Genomic DNA, 21612 nt, shown 5'->3' on the forward strand with positions numbered 1-21612 from the left:
CGAGCGAGAAATCAGCGCCTATTTGTTATTCTGCACGTGCTGGAATTGCATATGATGAGCGAGGAGAGCCATGTAGCCAGTGTACTCTCTGCCTGCCGTGCACAGACAGAACATAGCACCGCTTTGATTTTCTTATTCAGATTTCACTGCTTTCCTCGCTGTGATTTTCCCATTTGTTTTCCCTCTGCTTAATCGTGATCTCCTTAATTTTTGTAGACCTATTCAGTGCTTTTTAATTTGAGGCTGGAAGCAAAACATCAACTCGGTCATAATACAGAAGTGTGCGAGGAGAGGACAGTGTTGGCATCTCTCCATGCGCGCTCCACGCCGGGCTGTTTATTATTATGGAACTGTGACCCCAGCCGAGGTTTAACACATGCTGTCCCTATCTATACTTTATCTAAGTGCTTTAATGTAAGGACGGGGAAATTTTGTGGATATCTTAGGTAAAATGCGCCTAATGTTGAGTTGTTTTGCCGACTGTCAGTGACGCAACATCTCACACAGTCTGCATGAGGAATGCATGCGTAGAAGGGCGTGAACTTGCAGGCAGTAACCTCCTTACCATTAAGACAGCATCTACTTAACTATAAAACCAGTTTACAACCCAGCACCCGTCATTTATCTTAACTCATAACCCGGGGACATCATGGATCTGAAAGCGGACTCGGAGGACATGGACTACAAGCGGCCGGCTCCCATTGAAGTTTTCGCCAGCAGGTCCACGCTGCACGGCATCTCGCACATGTTCACTTATGAGCGGATGTGTATCAAGCGCAGCCTGTGGATTTTGTTCTTCCTAGGCTCCCTGGGTGTGCTGGTGATGGTGTGTGTGGACCGGGTGCAACTCTACTTCCAGTACCCGCATGTCACCAAGCTGGACGAGGTGGCGGCTCCGATGATGGTGTTCCCTTCTGTCACCTTCTGCAACCTCAACTCCTTCCGCTTCAGCCGGGTGACGCGCAACGACCTGTACCACGCTGGGGAGCTACTTGCCTTGCTCAACGGCAGGTGTGTGATTCCCACGTACTTTAGCTGTGTGATATTTTATAGGAGATATTTCTTCATCTTTGAATCCTGCCACACTTTATAACTAACTGTGAGTTTCTTTTAGTATGAAGCTTAAAACAGCCTGTATTCATTACAGAGACTTCCATACAGACACGCTGGCTGTTTGGATGATGAGGTTTTTGCCTCAGGGAGACCCATCTGTAAGGATTTAGTAGCTGTTGATTCAGGAATTGATTGTGTCCACTGCACAACACGATAATTGTCAGAAGATTTAAAGATTTGGCTGAAAGAGTACATTTTTAATTTGGGTACACACTCTGCTGCAGTTATCAGGTAATTGAACTATTCATTATTCCAATAAAATTAATTTAGAACAAAATCGGTAAATCCCTGAACCAACTGGCTTAATTCTTCAAACTCCCTCTTAAGACATTCTAATAAAGGGAATAAGCCTGACAAGTTAAATCTACAAGGTGCTTGGGAACTTTTAAGGTCTATGACATTTCATTTTGATTTTTGCTTTAATGTCTGAATTGTCCGTGGGGAAATCTTATATGTCACATGGAAGTGCAAAGCAATGTTTTAACACCTGTCCCACTGGTTGTCACTGTAAGGCCACTGGGACATGTGAAAACAACATGGTCAAAGCATGCAAAACCTTATATGGCTCCCTGTGAATTTGACCCTGAACTGACCTCAGCCTGAGGTAATTGAAGGACAGAGAGGGTATAGAAGAAAGATGTTTTCTATAGCTGCTTATTTAGTAATGTATTGGCATTACAGATCATGTCAGCTGAAATCCACACTGCACACAAGCCGCTGTATTTATGAAACTGTACGCGACAACATGAAATATACCCCTAACATCAATCTGTTGAAATATGTTGTCAGAGAGAAGGAACACATTTTATCTCAGATCATATGACTCCCCCCCCCAGGTAACAGATAATGGATGAGCTGTTTCTAAGTGGTTAATATAAAATGATGAAGGAGAAAACGCCCCTGGTGCAATTCCGTGCCTCATCATTTTACGGTTCATGTGATATGAATATCTCAGTATAAGTAGACAAGCACCTTTTTTTTTACATCCCCTGTTGGCAAAGTGTTGAGAAACGTGTGTGATTCACAACTGCTTTCTCCTCCCTTTACACTTGTTGCTTTCTGCTGTGCTTTGATCATTCTAGACTTTCAGCAGCCATGACAAGCTCACCGCTGAAACTTTTGACTTTAAATTTCTTTACTTTTTCTTTGCCATCCAGTTTATTCTCATCACGTTTACCAGAGCAATAGGGATAACCGTCCTTGACTATGTAATCACACAAACACAGACAGAGTTCACTGCCAGGGATCTGCTGCATACAAACACATCTAAATACCATCTTAGTCAAGAGTATTTTTAGCATATTGATCCACACAGCTCTGCAGCCTAAGGCACAGTTGGAGAGTACCTCTGCTGTACATGCTAGAATGACATAAATCCAATTCCCTGTTTTCATACTGAATATTGTTGCTCTGTGACCTCTACTGTATGTATGCATCCATATCACAGGTGATAACCTTACAGGAAAGCATTAGACTCCACTGCTTGGGGCTGCAGTTCTAGTGCTCTGTATGGCATAGATTTCAACCAGTGTGCCTACATCCTACGTGCATTTGTTTCTCTTGTGTTTGTACTCTAGGCTGTAATGGCAAACCATTTAAAATATCAACACAGGCTTTTTCCATCTCTTTGATTTATAAGTGCAGCTGCAGCCAGATTTCTTGTAAGAAGTGAGTGCCACCTCAGAAAAAATAAGGGCACTGACTGAGAGGAAACAAGAAAAATGAAAGCAGTGGCACTTGCTCCAAGTGACTTTGGAACAAGCTGATTTCAGATGGAAGGAGGGAACTGCAAGCAGAGGCAATTAACTTGTGTCTCGTAAGCTGTGTGATGAACAAGTCTTTATCCCTGTGTAATTAGGGCTGTTTGTTAGGCTACAGAGTTGTCCCGCTGATTAACACTCTCTCATCTTTCCCACTGTTTCTTGCGGGGAGACGTCCCCTAACTTTCTGTCAACTCAAGATATTTTTCCAGTGTTTTCTCAAAGACTCTGGAAACACAAATCCACAATAGTCATCTACCGATATAATTAGTTAGCATCTTTAAAGTATAAGAAATTAGTTTCAGTCAAAATTTGAAATATTGTCATTTACATTTTTGAAAACTTTTCAGATATCACAAATAAATAGGCCATGGTTATACTTGGATATTTCATATTAGTAATCTACACACAGCAGCTATTAGACTATTTACACCTAGCAGAAACATCAAGTCATATTTATCATTTTAGCACTTTTAAAACAATGTTAGCTGACAAAAGTGCTTTAAAGACAGAGGCAAAAGTCCACAGTTGATTATTGATGGCTGCGTTTTGTTGAGTGTTGACCACTGTTGTCTGCTTTTTGGCTGCAGAACTTAAGTTTGGGCCATTCATGATCTATTTTCTATTTTATAGTTATTTTAGCAAATCGGGACATAGCTATATTGAATGTGTATGCTTTCTATTTATCTCAGTGACATGGGTAACAAAGCGTCTTTTAATTCACCAGTCTTTGACCAGTTGAAATGAATAATATTAAGCTGGCAATCCCTCTGATTCTGACTTAAGTGGGGTACACACTACAAGATAATCGGGCCGATTCCCCTCTTCCAACAATCGTCCCAATTTTTTGATGGTTCTAAAGATGATCTTGCCAGATGTTCATGTGACATGAGGGATGTTACGAGTGATTTTACTTCTTTCGATCTGCTCAGAAGAACGCTGTGGCCAATTTCAAATCGTAAATATTAAACATGTTCAATATTTATGATCCGTTATCCTGTTGTGTGGGGGGGAACCCCGTTGACAGCTGAGCACGCACTCTGTGGAATGAAACAATAGCCAATGGGGAAGCAAGCTGACTGAAGAAGGAAGCACAACAACAACAACAGCAGCCATGGCGACAAAAACAAACGGGGAGCATAAAGTAACGTACAGCCCATGTTCACGCCGTCTCCACCACTTCATCCACAGTTTGTTCTTTTTTCTTCTAAAAAGTCCAAAAACTATCCTCGCCAATTCTTCCTGCCCGTCGTCCACAATGTTTGTTTACTCTAAAGTCTCGTTTGATTCCGAATTATCTTATCTTGAACGTGAGAGATTTCCAGTTGTGAGAGTCGGACTCTGGTTGTTGGTAAATGGAATCTGTTATTGTGTGGTGTGCTGTTTCGGCATTATCGTTGCTCTCGACACATTATATGAGCAAAACTGTTAAATCTATGATGATATATTGTCATGTGTGGTGTCTCTCACATTTTTAACATCTGTTAAGATTAGAAAAATCTTTTAGTGAGGGCCAGGCATTAGACAACCAATAGAGCAAGGCTACTAGTCTTATTTAGTCTCACAGAATTAGAAAATAGGTTGCCTGATGAGAGTTAAAAAGCTTGAATCAGACATAAAATATATTTTTTTTCTAATTAGGGTTTTCTGCAGAAACTGCTTTCAAATTAAACATTGTTTATGTAGGACATGTTGTAGGTGTAAGCTTCTTGATATCAGGCTGTGAGTTTTCCAGCAAACTGGCAGGTGAAAATCGTCATGTGGCTGTGAGTCTTTGTCCATCATTGTCTCAGGAGGAAGCAGGAGGCAATATCCGTGCTGTGATGCCAGGCTGTCTTAGATGCTATAAAGTTTATGGCTGAACAACTAGTAACTTTACTTCAGCATGTCCTAACCCTCCAAAAATTAAATTACTTACTCATTGTGTTTTTGTAAGTTGAAGTCACACTTAGCGGTGCAGAACATCACAAGTAAATTGCTTAATTTTATTTTTATTATGTTGCAAAGGCAATTACATGATCATTAACAAAAGAAAGGTCATTTTGGAAAAGGTGTTGATTATGCTGCTCAAAGTGCCTAATCAGCTCATGGAAGTCAGAGAAGCGAGGCTTCTGCTTACACAGTTCTCAAGCTTTTACATGTTTCCTGAGCTTGCAAACATGCTTTTAATTCACATATGCAGTTTGTAGTGTGCCACAAAATGTAATGCTCTGTAACTTTGTACCTGGCAACACTTTCAGCAAGGTAACAGGTCCTAATTAAGTTTGTTTGACTGTAAAAAGTGCTTATAAGAGGACATGAGGAGGCACGGTCATCATACAGAATACACAAAACCAGGGAGTTGCTTGTATAACTGCTTTGAATCTAGGTGCATTTGCATTTATATTGTGAAATGATTATCATTGGGGAGACATACTGTAAGTAGGCAATTTACTCGTAGATCAAGGTTTTTAAAAGAGCAATTTGCCACTGGAAAAAGCCGCTGTCAGTCAAAGCTGGTGTTTTCTGTAATCGATAGAAGCAATAATATTTGAAATTGGCGCCATAGCTGTGGAGAAAGTTGTATATACAGCTTGTGGTTTCGCCCATTCTACATTCCTACAACACCCAGCGTGCATTGCGCCCCTCCCTCTGAAAGGAACGGCCCAGTGTGAGACGCTGGAGTGAAATACTACCGTTTTTGCTGCAGGCAATGGCTTAGAGCGGTACAAAATCCAAAATACGACGATAATATACCAGTGGATAGTCTTAAAAAACTTCAGGTCTGCAGTCTACATTTCAAACCTGACGATTTTAAACAAGACATGACATCAAAGGCGGGTGTCCTAGATTGAGGAAGTGTAGTTTAGCAAGCTCCCTGGCCTCTGCCAGGTGACGCATTTTACGTAGTCTGGTGGAGGTTTTCCAGGGCCCATTGGAGAAGCGGATATCACCTCCAAAGGCACAGAGCCAAATTGCATTTTTTTCTACCATAATGGCATTAGCTCCTTGTGATAGCAATATAGGACTGAGGTTGAAAATCGGCGAACTGGCCCTTAAAGATCAAAGGTATTCTGTCTGGGTAAGATGATGCTTGCCATTTTTGTACTTTGCTTGTTTTGGGTTTATTGTCCGTGTGTGTGTGTGTGTGTAATTGAACAGTGAAACAGAGATGTGTTTGGGCTGGTTTCACCTCTCTGTGGCCCTTGTTTTGCATTTCTGTGATCTTGTCCAAAGTGGCATAATAACCGTGTCACAGGTGCACCATAATTAAGATGTGATTATCCAAACTCTGCTGCCAGGAATCATTACAGTTATTCATTTTCAAGGACACTGCACAAACAATCCCATCCTCATTATAAGAGGAGTTCAATTAGTGCTAATTGGATAATTACCTGAGATTAGATCAAGATGTGTTCATTGTTGTCATGCTGCCTGTGGTATTAAGAACAACTTAATGAAATAGATGCATGCACTGTAATGGAGACTGCCTTTTCCCCCCTGAAGTTACAAAGTCCTGAGAATGCAGTTGAGTGACCACAGACTCTCTGTCAAAGTTCACTCTGAAATCCAGAGATGCTCATATTTACTCACTCCTCTCCTGAGGTGGCAAAGTGATGCAGATGCCCCTTCATTCGTTTTAGTTCCTGCAAGAAAATTAAAGTGCTTGTGGCTCATAATCCAATTTAGTCTCCCCCGCCCCTACGCAGAGAGTTTGCTGTGATTGCTTTAGGGAGCAGTGGCAGGGCAATATTAAAAAATCTTCCCATATTATTGTGATTGTATGCGCCTCAGCTAAAGCCTCCTGACTCTGGGATCTGGGCACAGCGTCTTAAGTGCTCTCCTGGCAGCTTTGTGTTGCTTATAAGACAGAGGCTCACGATACAATTCAATTAAGTTCAGACTTCACCACAACAGGCTGTATCTTCTTATTACAATAAGGCATGACAATGTTGTGATGTAGTCCCAGTGTGGGCTGAACTAGTTTTGAGCTGTGCTTTTTATCAAAGATGCAGCTGTTTCATTTTGTAACTGACCCCTGATGTGATTTGACTTGTGATTTCTCAGCCCCTGTCTCATTCCCAAGACATCACATACAGACGCTTTGTCACAGCACGTCATACAGAAGCAAAAGGTAACCTTTATATTCACAGGTATACAAAAGGTCCTAATTTTAGCGCCTGCATAAGACACACCAGGCTTTTAACTAACTAATGTTAACTAACTCTAATGTAAGTAATTGTAGCTGCTCAGAATAACAACCATTAGTAACATTCCAGTCCATGTAGGATGAAGGTCAGATGCATTGGATTGATCAAAACATACAGGACTTTAACCCAGGAGAGGGTTCTTCAAGCCCCATGGGAAACCAAAGTCATGGTTATCTTAACCCACTCTGTAACCAAGTAGCTTTTGTGTCCAAACCTCACCAAATGAACCACTTCACATTAACCGCTTGTTTGAAAGAAAGACAAAGACGCTATTTTGTGCATCTGTTTGAGACACAGAAGGCCGTGGACAAAGCGGCCGTATATGACGACCTGGAGCGGGTTGGATTTCAGAGGCCCCAAATGAACCTTTACCAAATTACTAATTAGCATTTCAGCACTGGTATTATCAAGTGTACTGTATCTATTTGCTTATCTAACTTCAATTATTATAAATTAGTTTTGCATCTTTGAACGTGTCTATCCAATTAAAATTAAAGTTGATCAGAGTTTGAACATAACTAATATTGTGGAACAATTATACAAAACCGCAGCGTACAAATCTGTGAATTGTAGCAAAGTCTTCTCATGATTGAACTTGTGCGTTGATATTACTCTTCGACACATTAATATGCTGTTCTGCTAACATTGGGGCTGCAGAATGAAGCCGTTTTAAACCATTCTCTGACAGTTTTCCACTTTCCCTCTACTGAAAGAACATTGTGAGCTAAATACAGAGTTGAGTCTTTGAAATTTTAATTAAGCCAGTAACACTAAATGCACTTTGTATTCCTTAAGGTTATAGGCCATTTGTGCTAAAGTGTACTCTGTGTTTTCAGATGCTGATTGAAGATGTTTCTTTTTCAAGAAAACTACATCTCCCTCTTAAAGAACTTACAAGTGATACACTAAAGCCAGTCAGGTCACTAATTTAGTGCATAATATAATCTGTTCATACATGACAAGTGACAGGAGGTCAGCAATAACCCTACTAAACATTAATTTTCTTATAAGAAAGAAAAACTTTTGTTATCAACAAAAGCCAGAGGTATAAAGGAAAGTAGCAACGAGTTATCAATATCCTCTCCCTGGTTTATCATCTATTTGATTAATGAGAAAATGGTCATCTGCTCTCTCTTGTCTTTAGTCTGTTGTGCCATGATAGTACTTTTTAAAAAGATAAATAAAAAGAAGTTCCCCAAAGATAATAACAAATATGCACTTCAAGTTACACAAGTGCTATGAAATTGTACACTCTTCCTGATTCCCAAGTAGGTGTGGTCTCTTTTCCACTCAAAAAACATTAAATAATAATAACAAGAAGGTGTTTTTACAGAAAAAACACATTTTTAAATTCAGTGTTTCAAGTCCCCTTAAAATGTCATTTTATGTGTTTGAAAAGAGAAGCCTGCAGCAATAATGGTTCAGCACCAACAGAGAGGGGATATGCCAGTTGTGGGATGTTGAAAGGGTAAAGGCATCTTTGTTGCCAGATCTCATGAGAAAGTGTTGAGACAAAGACAGGTTCCAAACAAAGTTAATCTTCTCCTGTGTTTCTGCCTGAAAAATTTAATTTTATTGTCAGAATGTTCAAAAGGAAATGTGGCTTGTGAAAAATGGGTCTAATGTGCACAATGGTGAGTAAAGGGCAAAAGAATCGGTCATAATCTGTGCTCACATTCACTTCTTCAATTTGAATGGATATGCTAAGGACCTGCCACTTGTCTCCTAGGGGCGGGCATTTTGGGCAAAACCCAAGTGAAACAGATAAATGACACGGTCTACTTTCCGAACAGTCTCTGTGATACTTTTACAGAAATTGAAAAACACAATTTTAAGTATCATAATCAGCCAGAGGTGATATGAAGAGTTGGCTTGTTGGAGGTTAGAGGCAGATATTAACACTGCATCACCCCGTGACAATGCTGTTCATTTCTGTTTATTATCAAGTGTTGGATTCTTAGTGGATCTTTGTATCAGAGAAGTTAAAGGATAAATTGTCAGAGCAGTTAACTTGTGAAATATGATTTAATTGGTCTTAGGTACCAAGTAACACTTTATCTTTGATGTTACAGTGTTGTATTTGAAGATAATATTGCCTGACATTCAGTTTGACTAATAGTCCCACTCTCCTCTTCTTCAGCCTTGTTAACTCTTCATCTTAAGCTCCTCTTCCAGCATGAAGGAATGAATGATGGATTCCCATGTCCCATCATTGTTATGCGTTCAGTAGAGAGAAGCAGTCTTCATTTCGAATTACAGCACATGCTGTCTCACACGCTGAATATTTTATTTCATCAGGTAAACAACAGTGGAGCTGCAGCGGAACATATTACCTTTCTTGTAATTTGGCTCGGACATGAGTTGAAAACACATTGCCAGTTGAATATTAAGGCAGAGCTCACAGAAGACATAAAATAATATTTCATTTTTTATTCATGACTCAACTTACATTATTCCCGTCATCAAGGGACAAAATCTTGTTCATGAGCATAGACAAAGCTTGACCTTGTGGAATTAAAAAAAAATCCATTAAGATTTACCACCAATTATGGATTGAAATAGTGCCCATATCCATGAGAAATAACCCTGCTGTCAGCGTCCACAAAGTCATCCACAGATTTATTGTCAGAGGAGAAGGGTATGCCTTTGTATCTCTCTGTCTCTCATGTGTTTTCAATTCTAATTCTGCTGTCTCTAGCTGTGGGACTGAGTTATTCGTGTTTGCACATTTTAAATTGAGCTGCTCAAACTTATTACAGTAACACAATACATGAGCCCCATTATTGTAATATGGCTGCTGCTCTCTCACATTACACACAAATTCAATTCTTCACATCAAAACCTCTTACCTGACGGCTTTGCTGTATGCTCAATTCTCTACCTTGTCTCTCAGTTAATTCCAAACCAAATTCTGTTACCATTGCGCCGCCTTTTCTGTGTGTCCAAACAAATTGTTCTCATAAGTGTCTGTCAGTAGTGCTTAATCTTAGTGCTCCATAATTTGGAAGCTTGTACCACGTGTGGCCCATTTCTCAGCAGGGGTCATCAATGGGCCGTCTTTTTCTCCGAGTAAGGCCACGCTACTTAATTGAGGTTAATTTGTATCTGTGAATGGCTGTGAGCAGGTGCTGGAGGTTGATGGTGGTTGTCAAGCAGAAGCTTTCATAAATGACGTTCCCAGTGTTCCGTTTCTGAGTATTGCTATTCTAGTTTAGTTTCAGTTTGGTGTGTTGGTACATTAAAATTCATCATACCTTTGTTTTGTTTTTTTGTGGAGAAAACAGAGACAGACGAGGAGAGTGTCAGTGCTTCCCTACATGATACACCTAATTTTCCACTTGAAAGAAATTGCAGCAGATGCTATGTGAAGTGTTGTGCTTGGATTTTAACACTAAATAGTTTGTGTCGTATTTTCTAGAGTGGGCAGAATCCTCAACCTGAATCGCTGCATTATAAACATTGTTATGCTTACTATGTGAAAACGCTCTGCCAGCACACTTAATCTTAATTATTTGGCAGAACAATTAACATGATTGTGTTCAAAGAAATACTCCCATTCTTTAGATAATGAGCCGTTTTGTCCCACTCGGCAACACCCGTGGTCATGGCTGGCATGCCACAGCTGGGCTGCCAATTTCAAACAAGTGGATAAAATTGTGGGAGCTGGCTAACTACAGGTTTAGAAGAGTTGGCATGCACATTTGTACCTCTAGTTCAGTTAGAGGGCGAATAAGCTCTTTTTGCTGCTTCTTTATTAATTTTTTACTCGTGAATCCCTATTGTCCTGCCAAAAAGTGCTTGTCTGCCTGCCAAACTCCTTAAATGCACATTCTAAAATGGAACTGGGCTACAGCTAAAGTTGTGTCTAGCTCTACTGTCTAAGGGAATTCCTTTAAGACATGCCTTTTTTACTCTTTATGGATAGGTTAACATGTTGTGCTTCAATATGATTCATAGAATCCAAAAGAATAATAATTATAGTTACTAAAAAGTCTAAAAACGTTTTTGCTATTCAAATAAGAGTAAATATACAATTTCAAAAAGACCCTTTCTCCACAATATCAACAATAAAGGTTGCATTTTCAAAAGAAAGTTTAATAATGGCATGTGCTTCTGCATTCTCTAAGTCCAGAGTCTTGTCGTGCAGGTACGAGATCCGGGACCCGCACCTGGTGGAGGAAAATGTCATGCAGATCCTGAAGGAAAGGGCTGACTTTGACAGCTACAAGCCCCGCCCCTTCAACATGCGCGAATTCTACGACCGAACGGGCCACGACATCAAGGACATGCTGCTCTCCTGCTACTACCGGGGCATGGAGTGCAGCGCTGAAGACTTCAAAGTGGTGAGTCAGGCATGTTAATAGTTAAACGTCCTCTGCAGAGACATCTGAGGCTCTGCCAAGACAAGGGTCAGCAGAGCATATTTGTATTACAAGGTCAGCGTTGATACGGTTTATTATAACATCTATATAATGTGACCTTTGTTGAGCAATCATCGCTGAAGTTTGCTTTTGGGAAATTATATTGTAGGATATACGTATGTGGTAGTGAACTGTATAGACTGATTCTTATCCTCCGATCAATCAGAGGGGCTACATCAGTCCAGATCGGCCTGTTCCCCCTCAGGATGGGGCTGAGAACCATTGTGTACTCTGTGTCTGACTCACAGGCCAAGGGCTACAGAGTGTACATTTATTATGATGATGCACACCGTGTACAAGTCTGCTGCAAGGCCCCTGCATCCTGGCTGGCCTCTGTGTGATAGTTTACAGTCGCTGAAAGCTTAAGCAATGCTCCCATAAAAGGTTGAAACTTGGACATTTGCTGAACCCTGGGTCAGTGCCATAACGCTTGCTTTATGAGTAGGAAGTTAAAAATTGTGTCCCTCTGAGAGATTTTCTGGGACTGTTTGTTTTTCTCATCAATCGGATGGGTACGGACATCCAGTTATTACCTGGAACCTGTGTGACCTTTATATCTGCTGTACGGTGTTCGGTTTCATCAGACACACTGAAATGTCTGGAGCACAGGGGTTGACCTCGTCCTCATAGTGTAGCTTTTTAGAAAACACTAGTTAGTTGAGACGTTGACTCTACTGCTGTCCTTATTCTGTAGGTGACACACTCGCAGAGGGACAGTTTGTTGATGATTTAATGTGTATTTTGCTAACACTTATATTGTGATGTTTACAAACATTATTTAATTTGACTTATTGCAGAAGAACTATCTTTGGCTGGATGTTTTGTTTGACTTTCTTCACTACCTTACTTTCTCTTTGTGTGGTTTGATGGTAGACAGGTAGCATACAGTGTGTTTATCAGAGCTTTCCTGCTGACAAGGCTGCTCACTGCTGCTGAAAATAGGGTTTACAAGTGTGGTAACTCAACGATACAGTAAATGCTTGTGCTGTAACACAAGTTAAGGAAACTGAGCTGCAGATGTAACTGGTCTTATTTTGTGTATTTGAGGTACCTCTGGTTCTGATTAATATTTTATGCTTATAATTTTTCATTCATAAGCTTTCATGCTGTTTTATTATCTGGGTAAGTTTGGCAGAAATTGCTGTGGGACACCTTGTTTGCATTTTTGCATGAGAAACATTTTTTAATTGATCCAGTTAAACTACAACACAGTACAGAGTCGACTGTTGCTTATAGAATATATACATTAGGAGTCACAATTATTTCTATGTTGGTCCTCCTTTTTTAATAAGTGGGCTCAAAGGAAAAAGGGCTCACGATAAAATGGTACACCTTGCACCCAGTGGCATCCTGCTGAGAGAGAGGAAGATAATCCAGACGGAGAGATTGACCAACAGATGCTCACTCCAGAGCAGGTGGCAAGTGGTGATGGCACGGTATAGATAAGACTGATGTCCCTTGAGAATTCCATGGTAATGGGACCTAGTGCACATTTTGTGAATGTCTTATAAAGATTCCAGGCACCATAGATCACTGAATATCTCCTCTTGCTTGCATTTATTAGCAGAAAGTTTTCTGGGAAGGTTCTACTTTCATTTGAGATAACTCAGTGCAGGCTCTGCACACAGAATTCACTTGTATTGAAAGATCTGTCGTCACAGTTTTTTAATACAGAAACTAATCTGGCTCTTTGGAGGCTGAAAGATCACACATAAGTGATCATCACAAATTGCATTGTCCAGTCCAAGTCCAGTGAAGTGCACATTTTCTACAAAAATCATATCTCCCCTTTTGGTCAATCATCCTTTAAATGCACATCCATGAGGAAAAAGTCCTGTCACTGAATTTGAACATTACAGGTGTGCTTCTGATGACGAGCTAATTTTCTCTTCCGGACCAGCGAACAAGTTTGATACACGACATTCATGCCTGTGGGCAGAGAGTGTGTATGAGAGATGGCAATAAAAGTCATATTAAATCTGGCCCTCTGTGTCACTCTTACAGCCTGTGTCCTTCAGTGGTCCTTTGAGGTAGAATATCTCCTGCTCTGAGCGATTTTTTTCTACCCATATCCTGTGAAATCATTTCATACAGCAGTGGCTGCGACACGGCCCACATGGTGCAGCCCCTCTAATGTGCTGATGTGTCCACATTTACTGTAGTTAGTTGTGCTTATGGCAGATGGTGCTTCGCAGGTCTCTGCTGTATTAGTACAGTAGTGGACCTAGATAGAACAGCTCAGCAGAGAGCACTAATGGTGTGGAAAAAATCATCAGAGCAGTAGAAAAAAAGAAAAAAAAGTAGCATGAACGATCCCACCAGCCTCTGCCTCCAAAGCCCAAAACATGGAAACAGTAAAAGTGTGATTAACACTGTTGGCAGTTCCTGCTTGTTTACCCCCAGCATCGGCAGCGTGCCTCGCTCGCTGCTCCCTGGCTGCGGAAGACCGCCAGAAACAAATGGTCTCTGCTACATATGGCATCAGGGAGCCCAGCTGCATCGCATCATTTCATCAGTGCTCTGATAGAGGCGAGAAATAAAACAGTCAGACCACAGCGATGGTAACACTTAATGCAGGCGGTCTCAGATGGGATGGTGAGAATCTGCTGGGTAATATTACACGTTCTGATGGATGAGCAGACTTGGATGCTTCACTGCCTCTGCTATGTCAGAATTGATTTCACAGTGTTTCTGGTTCATGTTCAGGTCTTTTCAAATCAGACGTACAGTATGTCCTAGTCTGAGGGCAATGTTGTCATCAATTAATGATAACTGGTCCTAATACCCAATGGGACATATTGCCATATAACCCATTTTAAAGCAATAATGCTGAAAACATTACTGATTGGTAACTCTCTTTATCTCTGACCACCTCAATCCAACTCAATTTTTCTCTGCCTCCTCTGTCTCCTTGGGAAGACTTTCTACTAATTAAAAATGCAGAAACTGGTCTTTTTAGCTCAGCTGATATGAAAGAACAGCAGGATAGAAAATTACCCTCAATTAATATTAATAGGTGGCCTGCAGCTTCTGAACCATAGCTGCAGGAGATAATAAGAAAACACTAAAAAGTGAGTTAAACTCAAATACCTTAAATAGATTTTTTTTTATGACCTTGTGTTTAATAAGAGGGACATATGTCGATACATGGAGAAATCATTAATGTACAGAGTCAGATTAAAAGAAAATGATTGCGTACAGTCTGTTAGTGCAACCCTGAGGAACCTTCTGCAGATATTGATATGTGATTGATGTCACAACCTCTCAAGTCATTCCTTTTTGAACACTTCAAGACACCCACGTCTGACTGTAATCACCAGGGAAAACTCTGACAGACTTATAACTTTGCACGTCTCCAAACTCTAGCTAAGCGGGTCGATAGAGAGAGTGATAGCGCATGAGAGAGAAAATAAGACGAAAGAAGACAGAGAAAGAAGGAAAGACAGACGTAGAGACTGAAGCCCAGGTAACAACAAAGTCCTTGGGATGAAACTGAACATAATGGTCAAGTGCTGCAGCGAGGCACAAAGACACACAACAGCAGCTGCCACCGCTGCAGCAGCCATAGAAGTACTATCAGTAGACACACAGGTTTGTGCTCATTTAACCTCTCAAAGGCTGCACGGTATCTCCGCTTTCCAGCTGCCCAATTGTTTCCCCAAACACAATGAAGTGTGTCAGCTCAACAGGTCTCTCCTTCAATTCTTACACTTTTTGTTCAAAACTAAATGTCAGCTTCTATGCAAATGCATAATGAAATAAAAATGTTATGGGTCAAAGGGGGGGTATTAAGACAAAATATCAGGCTGAGCAATTTGTTAGAATCATTACGATTAAATTAGTTTTCTCTGTGCCCCTGTTAGTCGCAAATTCACTTATCGTCTAGCAGTCTCAGCCAAGCACTCTGATACTGCTCTTGATGCTAGCTCAGTCTTCTGTTTTCTTTGATAGTAGCATGATTTGCCTTGCTATTGTTAAAAGAATTTGTAGTATTATTTGCTGACACCCTCTTATTAAACTTTTTGAAGTGTCAGTGTGCAATTGAAGAAATTTAGTTTATATTTAAAGTGATAATCTCGAAGATTTTCATGTAAATAAATGTCAGTTAAGTCACTATCTATCGCCAAATAAGGTAACACAATGGTGATTGAGCCCATGGCCCACTGATGAAAGCCTTTGCAGTACTGTGAACTGGGTGTCTGTGGTAACATTCGCGGAAAAAATCACAAGGCGCCCAGTTAGTGACGCATTTTCAATTTCCCAGCAGTGGTTGGTCTGCCAGAGAGGGTAGGCGGAGCTAAGCGGCTGCTTTCCTGCTCTCTGCAAGTGTCGGATTAAACAGTAATCTACTATGGCTGAACAAACAAAGAAAAGACGGATGACTACAGATACAACTTCAACAAGAAGTGAAAATTCAAAGAAAAATATCTTTGAGATTACAACTTTAAGTTGGTAGGAACATAAATTACTAAAACTGACTTTGACTACATATTAAAATCATTAGTCAACTTTAAATTACAATTACACACGATATTTTTTTCTTTGATAAATATGTGCAAACTGTATGTCTCTCTTTATTACTATTAAAATGGATGTTAAATTGCAAGAAAGATTTTTCTTATTTTTCTTCTCAACTTAATGTACACAAGTATAGCCAAAGCAATTGTTTAGCTTCTACCCTCTTCTCGTACTTATCTCTTTACAGTTAATCTATAATCTATCTATAGTCAATCTATATCTCTTAAAACAATCAAAACCCACAAAGGATCCCAGAAAACCGTACGACCCCTAATGGGATCAAATTATGGTGTCCTTTCCTGCAGATGAGATAATAAACATTTGATAGTGAAATTATTGACATGTTAAATACATTTTTTTCTCTTCAGTAGTACCGATCAGCCCATTTAGACTTCCTGTCGAGTCCTTGACAAGCCATCCACCACCACCACCTCCACCTTTGTGTAACCTCGGCTCTTGCGTAATTACCATGATCATTTTATTGAGCTATTGGCTCCTTTTCAGCGGTCCATTGGCTCTCAGAGTCCACCCTTGGTGGTACAGAGAAGTGTCGCTAATGAGATGTGATCAATAGAGAAAGCCTTTCAGAGACACCTGCCCATGGATCACATTTCACAAACACCCTTTGAATCAATCTAAAGGAAAGGTCGGGAGTCTTTCTTGGATATAATTCTCCCCTCGCTGTTGAAGTTAATGTATCCAACTCCTAATGAGTGTTTCCTTTGTTAAGTTTGTAGGCTGTTGGTGTAGTTTTTAGTCTGAAAGTCCCTCTATTGTGTTTAAAGGAACTATATTTCAGTGCTGAGCCATGGTGGAAGGATACTGGTACTGGTGTTAAGTTGTGGCCAACTTGAGGCATCTTAGTTCTTAGCTTAATTCCTGATATAATCTAATTTAATTATATTAGCGTTTAAATGTGATGACTGTTGAGACTGAGAGCCCTCTCAAGTACCTGTCATTGGAATATCTAAAATTCAAACATGATCTAATCTCTCATTTCTCATCAACTGTTTTTGACACAGCTCACCTTTGTTCCACCCTGTTTAACTCATCACTATTCCAGTCTCATCCATCAGCTCGAAGCCGATGATTCTGCTGTTCTTTTTGGCCGGACAATTCCCACCACTTTCCCTCTTGGGTAAATCAATCAATTTGCTATTACTGTAGAACTCAAAGACATGGATCAATTAGGGTTGTTAGTGGGTAATGAATGCATCCTTACTGAAATGAGGGCATTATCTTCGAGGGTGAAGGGGCCAGTGGCTCTGCTTGACACAGCCTTGTCTCTCATCATCATTGTAGATACTAACTTTGTTAGTGGTAGATTATTGGTTATTGATACAGGTTTACCAAACATCTGCCTCACCAGTTTGTCAAGTGTCTGTTTGTGTATGGCAAGAAAGGGGTGAAGAAAAACTGACAGACTCATGGAATCTGATAGAGCCACCTGTGAATTTGCCAAAATTGATTGATTTGAGTGATTTCCCTACCGTTGTTGCAGTGATCGCAAAAAGTTGAGCTCGGATGCTGATGTCATTGCCTATGACTCAGCTTTTCAAGTCACCAGTTGCTGGTTTTAGAAAGTAAGGCACATTTTAACAGCATGTCAGGTCGTAGTGAAGTCAGCCGTGCAATTCTGTGACAATTTGTAATCTGGTTTGTAAACGAATCTATTTGGATTTGGCCACGTCGAGTTTGCAATCCTGCTAGCTGCTGGTGGCGTAGCTAGTAGGAGCTGGCAGCCTACGGTGATTGCGGCTGCAATGGCGATCATGACTGTGCATGTCCTTGAAGAAGCTTTAGCAACAATCAAGTCAGTTTTCCTCCCTTAAAACAGAAAGGTAAACACAAAACAACACTGCGGCATATTGTAGATAGGACCCGTTGTAGCGGCTTAGACCCGGAAACAGTTTAGTGCAGAAATGTGATGTTACCACTTAACAAACGGATAGCGCCATCATCTGGGTAAAATACTGTGACACAGTAACATACCTCTCTGCATTTTATAAAGATATATCGGTCGCACCGGTATATAGGATGCAGCCCACTTTTTAGATGAAAAAAAAACATTTAAAAGTGAGCCTTATACACTGAATTCTACGGCATGTTTAATTATAAAGTAGAGAATTTAAAGGAGTTAAAACAGAAATTATATTTTGCAAAAATAAAACCGAATATTTTTCAGGATTTCATAGAGCTCTGGGTAGGAAAAGATGATACAATTCCTTGATCTCCTGCTTAAAGGCTTTTGAAAAACGCAAAGCATATCTTTTGCCCCCCTACGTACTTCCACAAAAAGGTACCTTTCAGTTGACCTCTGTGTCACATTTTTAACTGCAGAATGGGAAAAGTCGTTTTTTTTTACAGAATAAGTTTTGTGACTTGTGAGGCGCAGGGTGGACAAAAAGTAAAAAGAGGAGGGAAACAGATGAAAGCAAATTCAGAAGAGATCCCAGAATCCATTTATTCCATGTGACCCCATCACTTCTCCTACCCTAACAAAAATGATTTTTTATAATGACTTGGGTTGGGGGGAGATACACAGTGGGGGACAGAGGGAGAGAAAGGAAGGGAGGGAAAGAAGTTATCCCTTAAAGAATCAATTATAAACACTTTGGTTGAGATCAGAGGCAACGGATGGCTTTGCAGGGCTTTGGTGAGAGTTAGAGAGGAAGAGCTGGTGGAGGGGGCAGGAAGCTGTCCTGAAATAAGAACGCTGGAGTGTGTGCCAGCGTGGGAGTCTCTGTTTGGCTGTGGGATAGTGGTGCCGGGCTGCCAGTGGGAACAGAAGGAAGGAGGAAAGAGGTGGGGATTGATAGACGATGAGGGAGACTAGGAGTGCACTGGCTGAATGAGAAGCAGGGTCTTCTGAGCTCTCTGCTCTATGGTCTTCCCTGCATGCTCACAGTGTGTTAAGCTCTCAGTTTGCTGCACAAACAGCGAGTGTATGGTTCAGATTGTGCTGACAGTCTTAGTGATTATTCAGATGGCACTGGCAGGTGGCACCCCGCTGCAGTAGTCAGCTCATTTAATCCAGAGTCACAGTTCTTTCTTCTTTTGTTGTCCACCTTTCCATTATTTTTGTAATGCACTCAATTCTAGGGAGCCTCTAACAATGACCTTGCTTCATCACGTTTTCTACATTTTTTCTTCAGTCTAGCTCATTAACACATTTGAATTCTCAAAAGATAAATGTCTGGAAAACGTGATTAATGGATTTGACATTTAAAGTTGATTCTGGTAATTACAGCAGCTGATTGATGACTGCGAGTAAGAGTACGCACTGTTTCCTGTGATTGCACGATGTAGCTTTGGTCTGAACTGTATTATTAAATATGACACTTGGGAAGGTGAGCGACAAACAGGTCGAAAAGATGTTCCTTTATTTCACAGACGACGGGGTACCGATGCTGTCATCTTGTGCCTCAGCGTCGGGGGTAGAGAGAGAGATAAAAGCAGTTGGAACACCACAAGGTCCCCATGGGATGCTGTGTTTTCATCTTACCAGCCATTGTCTTGATTATTTATTTCTTTCAGTGTCTCTTGGGTGCATCCACTACCTTAAAAAAACCCTGTCAACTCCCTTTGACTGCAGTGTTTTTTTTTATCCAACAGGGCTTTGAAATGAGGAGCACTAATGAGTCGTTCGCTGTGACCTTGTTACAGATTAGAAAAACAAATACTCCTCATTACTATAAATATTTTAATATCTGATTGTTATTCCAAATAAATTGATGTTTCTTAGCATGAAGGCAAATACTTACTCAAAGCCTGGGGCTATGCTGCATCTGCTTGAATATTGCTCTTTTACTGATGTTGAGGTTATCTTGAATTTAGACATAGTGGTTGCCATAGCTCCTGAGTTTCTATAGGGTTCTGAGTATAAATACTGAAAATGAATACAGTGGAGAGACATATTAAAGGACTATTACAGAGAAAAGCTGAAATGATGTTTCACCCTCTAAACAGGGAGTAGTGAAATCTGTTTTAATATTTTCCAGATACAATTTCATATTTTGTCATCAGTGTCAAATCATGTTGTGCATCATTAAAGTTTCCACTGTTCAACAAGAATATATACAACATGTAATGAATCAGATTTTAGACAACAAACAAAACAAAAAGAAAACTTTTCACTCCTTCTTTTTTCTTCTAACCCAAAATAGTCGTTTGGATTTTGCGTTGCTCTTTTTCAACTCTTTGAAAAACTCTTTTTCAATTCTTCACTTTCTTAGTTTAATTTTGAACAGCTGGCAGTTGGTAGCCGACTCACCCAGCTGCTATATGCTGCGAGCTGATTGACTGTTGAAACGTGCGTTACGTTCTCAAACTGGCCAGTGGTAAATATTTCACTATCTCAGTTTAACAATTTACAGTGATGTAACTTTTCCCTGCAACGTTTAAGTGTTTTTTGTCTTGTTCAAATCTTTGCTCTGAACTGGGCTTAGCTGTCTCAGAGGGTTTTTGGGTCTGACTGTGTGTTTGTGGCTGAGCTGTGCTTTTCTGTGACTGAAACAACAGCAGAGGACAGAAGCAGCATTGTGCACGTATATGACAGACACCAAAACAAAGCAGCATTTCTTTATTGCTCATTGATCATAGTTACTGGGTAAAATGTTATTGAAAATGGAGATTTTTATTAAATCCACATTTCAGCAAATTCAGCTTTTTAATCCATGTTTTACAATTGATTCAATTTTAATTAACTAATTCTGCAATTCTTCAGTGTTATCCACATCTGGGAAATCATTGGACCCTACTTACCGGTTTTGATTAGGAGGTAGTTAATTAATTGTCTCATTAACTTATAGAAGGAAGAATAGAAAAAGATTTATGAAGACTTAAGAAAGGAAAAAAACAGTGGCATGTTTCCGATTACGACAAAGTTGTAATTTTAAGACGCTGTCTGCGTTGAAACAGAGTAGGTGATAGGGAAGGCGATGGAGCAGCCATGCATAAGTCTGCTGATAAGTCCTTATCTTGCATTGTTTCAAGACTGTGAATGATAGTTCTAGTCTAGTTCTGATGTGTCCACAGCACCTGCACTCACATGTCTTAGCTGCCATGGTTAGTCAGTCAGTCAGTAAGTCAGCAGCTGTCGGCTGAATTTATAAGATGCTTCCATATTCCTTTCCTCCATAAGGAAGCAGAGTTGTCAATCAAGACTCAGACAACCTCTCTGTGTCCTTGCTCTCATCTGTTTACCCACCAAGGCCCGAAGGCAACAGCTCATCCATTGTTTACTGCTTTTGTGTTCAGTATTTTGATATAAAGTTCTATAGTTGCAGCCTTGTGAAAATAGGGCATTGGGAATATCACCGTCTCATCCATCCACCTCTGACTAAGGGCAAACATAAGTTTGAAAAAAAAGGCAAGAATCAGAAATTCTGTAGAAATAGTACCAAAGTGATTTTATATTTCCAAGGTAAGCCATTTAAATAGTATTTGAGACTGTTTTTCAGAGCAATCTCTTGACCTTAAAACATTTTGTCTAAATCACATTTTGAAGTCCTGGCTGTGTAAATATGATGTGTCCTGTCCTACACTGACAAATACTAAAACAATTAAGAAAGTTTTAGTCTTTTCAAGTTATACTCCCTTCTAGAAATT

At 40.2% G+C, this 21612-nt stretch overlaps 1 protein-coding gene across 1 annotated transcript in view; it reads left to right on the plus strand.

Annotated features, from left to right (window-relative positions):
* The first annotated feature begins 649 nt into the window (after positions 1-649).
* Positions 650-21612, plus strand: part of asic1b (acid-sensing (proton-gated) ion channel 1b) — a 175983-nt gene continuing 155020 nt past the window's right edge. The window contains exons 1-2 of the mRNA XM_069677586.1: positions 650-1011; positions 11211-11406. Of these exons, the coding sequence (XP_069533687.1) occupies positions 650-1011; positions 11211-11406 (558 nt within the window). The remainder of the gene's footprint in view (positions 1012-11210; positions 11407-21612) is intronic.

The sequence above is a fragment of the Semicossyphus pulcher genome, unplaced genomic scaffold (assembly GCF_022749685.1).
Source record: "Semicossyphus pulcher isolate SPU_LCO1_2020_fin unplaced genomic scaffold, fSemPul1.0.p SCAF_3, whole genome shotgun sequence".
NCBI lineage: Eukaryota > Metazoa > Chordata > Actinopteri > Labriformes > Labridae > Semicossyphus > Semicossyphus pulcher.